Here is a 3,285-nt window from a genome sequence, read left to right as displayed (position 1 = left end):
TCTCACTGCCAGCTCTGGTGTAAAAACCATTAGGTTGTCATCTGCCACACAGAGTCTCTGGATTGCCATTTCACCATCACTTACCCTTCTGTTTTTATCAGAGGATGCAGTCCTTGACAAAAAGTAATCTTTCACTTAAACAAATGCAGCCAGAATATAATTGCACTCTAACAGGTAAGCAGACTTTCTAATAACTTAGGATCATTTTGATTATGTTAATGCAGGTCATACAATTATTCCTGACTCAAGGACTCCCCTAATAATTGTTCTCTTTTACACAAATAGGAACACATGGAGCACTTTAGGCACCCTTTGACATTATAGAATGTATATAGAACCATTTTTCCTGAAGGGACCTAAAGCAGTGATAGCAGGTGATTGCCCAGCAAAGGTATTTTGTTTGTATGAGTATGGATGTACAAGTGGAAACCAAGTGGGTTGTCCTTTTGTGTCCCAGTTATCTTGTAAGTGGCAAGAGCGAGCATAAGACTTCATAAAGGAGATTGGCACCACAAATGCAGGTGCAGCTCCTCCAGTCTTTTAAAAGATGCTTAGTCTTGTGCCTAGCACATGTGGAGAACAACTCTTCTGTCTGTACAGTTTGCTCATTTGTCCTGTTTCTCTAACCGTGAAGACAACAGTTTGGAGGAAAGGAGAGGTTGTTAGGAAAAGAAAATAGGTATTTCTGTTTTTAATGATTACAGGATAGTGTATTCATTGTTTCTTGAACATTAACAGAACTAACATACAGGAAAGATGCGACTATATTCTCCTTCCAGTGCCAAAAAGGATATCAGCTTTTCTTCCCCAGCCCTTGGTCTCTTCATTTCTTCCTCTAAGGTTTAGCAGATACACTCTGAGCACCTTCATCTCTCCATTGAGCTTTCTTCTCCAAGTTTATGCTTGCAAGAGATTCATGCTTTTTTACAGCCTACAACAAAATGACAAAGCAAGAAGAGAAAGTATCACCTAAGGGACCACAGAGATGAAACCTGAATCAATATTTACAAAATAGCTGGCCTGTCCTTACCAAGGCACAGTTCTGTCAGCTTTAATGCCAGGAAGAGAGAGAAGGTTAAAATAAAACATTCATAGACTATTTTGGCTTAAACTCATAACTTCTGTGAGAATAAATTAAACCTTTTTGTTAAAGCACTAGGAGATGTATTCTGTGCTTCTGGTCAGTATTTAATACTAATGTCTGTTTTTCAGAAGTTAGAGGTACTGGAAACAAACAGGTTGAATGTAATACATTCCAGCTGCTGTGAAAACAAGGGTCCCAAAGCAGCTGGCCTCCCCTGTTTCTGGTGTCTGCATTCATACTACTCCAGTGTAAGATGAAAATGCTCTGAGAATCATCAATGTTTGATCTCTTCTGCTAAAGCCAGGGAAAAACCTTTCCACTGTTTTGTTTCAGAGTGCTGCATCCTTTTCACTGTGATAGGGGAATGCTGACAAGTAGAAATGTCACTTGAACCCTCAATAGTTCACAGTCCTGGGGTTGAGACTCTGTTATGAGTTTGTTTCTCGAGAACACTTGGTGGTCTGTACCAAGAATATCTGAACATTGCCATTGCAAGAACTGCTTCAGAGAAAGGCACCATACAAATAAGGTTCTGCCCACGTAGATTCTTTTAAGCTCAGCATTTTCTGCTCCCAGTCTGTAATGGACTGTGTTTCTGTTACCACCGTGCTTTTTGTCAAAAGCAACATGACGACAGGCTGTATAGATTGTATTCACATTCCTCGACTTTGAGACTAACGCTGAGAGGCTTTAGCTTGGCTTTGGTACACATAAAGGACTCCTTGCTTCTTGACAGAAACACCACAAAGTTAATAGTTCACCAGCTGTGTTAAAAACCACATAAAATTAAGGCATGACTAACCTTTGCTGCACTTGAAGTCTTAAACTGTACACTTCCTCACTTCATATGATGCATACTAAATCGTAGACCTAGTTCTGCCATATGCTGAACTTCTTCAGTATCTTGCCAAATTCAATGCAAGTGGAAGATTCTCAGCATCTACAGGACTTGGGAGGTTTTCTATGAAATAGTTTTTCAATTCAACAAACAATAGTAATTTAAAAAAAATTGTTCCATCCACACTAAAGACTATTTTCCAATACAATTAAAGGGCACAGAATTATTACTAACCATCTCCCCATTGTTTAAAAAGACTGTTATAAGTCTCAAGTCTGTGGAGAAACATACTCATTTGCTGTTTCCACTATATGGATTCTACAAGTGCTGCAGCATGTAGAGAGGCATGTGTAATAGGTCCATGGCCCAAGGAGCACTGACCTGCCTACCAGATTCTCACAGCAGAAGATGCTCATTCCTTTCAAACTCTTAGAGCCCATCAGCAAAATCAAGAGTTAAAACAACATAAGCTAAAACAAAGTATTGCACTGCAGAAAAGACGACTTTTTTTTTTTTCTTTTTCTTTTAGAGGAGGCATATGCAGTCTAACAGTGACATCGCTCTTTTCTGACTTGGAAAAATTACCAATGAGGGTCACTTCTGAGGAATGAGGAGGACTTTTTTAAAATAATTTTTGCTCAGTGATAAAATGAAAAAAATAAACAACCCAAACCAAAACAGCACTAACGATCCATAGGAGGAATTGAGAAGTTGATGTGAAGATTGATTTGCACTCACCAGCAAAAAAAAAAAATCTGTGCTTACCTGCTTCCCTCTAATCACCATGGCTATGCATCCCACTATTGTCAAGGCAATCATCACGTAGCTGAACTTCACACGCAGTGTGGTCTTTGCTGCTCTGATTGTTTCAATCCTCAAGAAATAAAAGAACAGACTCATTATGAGAGACCCAAATAAACCGTTTGACCAATTGTTTGCTATCTTCTAGCATGCAATCTATGCAGTCTGCTATAATCCTAATGATGCTTGGCTCTTTTCACAAAAAGGTTTTAGAAGAATGGGAAAGGTTCATGTCCAGCTACCTTGGGAGGTACTTGGTCACAAAGGAGTTCCTCTCAAAGCTTGAAACAAACCCAACATTTTTAACTTTGGGTTATTTCACTGTTAAGAGACAACAGTGCCTTTCAAGACCTTGACTGCAATGCAGAGGAGGAAGGCTGCAGTATTTAAGTACAGTGAAAGATACTCATATTCACTATGGGGAGAAGAGGAAAAGAAGACGGATGTATTTACTAATAATCCCCTACTACAAGATTTGACAGTGCTATAGACGGCACACTGGCTGCTGAATGTAGTACTCCTCAGGAATTCTGAACAGGGCTTGGTAAATGACCAGTAGTTA

General features: G+C 39.3%; 1 protein-coding gene across 1 annotated transcript in view; it reads right to left on the bottom strand.

The window, feature by feature from the left end:
• Nucleotides 1–784: 784 nt before the first annotated feature.
• The window catches only part of LOC104547666 (protein FAM162A-like), a 7,481-nt gene continuing 4,980 nt past the window's right edge, over nt 785–3,285 (bottom strand). The window contains exons 3-4 of the mRNA XM_010193461.1: nt 2,688–2,796; nt 785–931 (exon numbers count right to left, since the gene is read on the bottom strand). Of these exons, the coding sequence (XP_010191763.1) occupies nt 836–931; nt 2,688–2,796 (205 nt within the window). The 3' untranslated portion in view covers nt 785–835. The remainder of the gene's footprint in view (nt 932–2,687; nt 2,797–3,285) is intronic.

This window comes from Mesitornis unicolor, unplaced genomic scaffold (assembly GCF_000695765.1).
Source record: "Mesitornis unicolor isolate BGI_N332 unplaced genomic scaffold, ASM69576v1 scaffold16531, whole genome shotgun sequence".
Classification (NCBI taxonomy): Eukaryota; Metazoa; Chordata; class Aves; order Mesitornithiformes; family Mesitornithidae; genus Mesitornis; species Mesitornis unicolor.
Note: the sequence above shows the minus strand (reverse complement) of the source record. Positions and strands in the feature narration are given on the sequence as shown.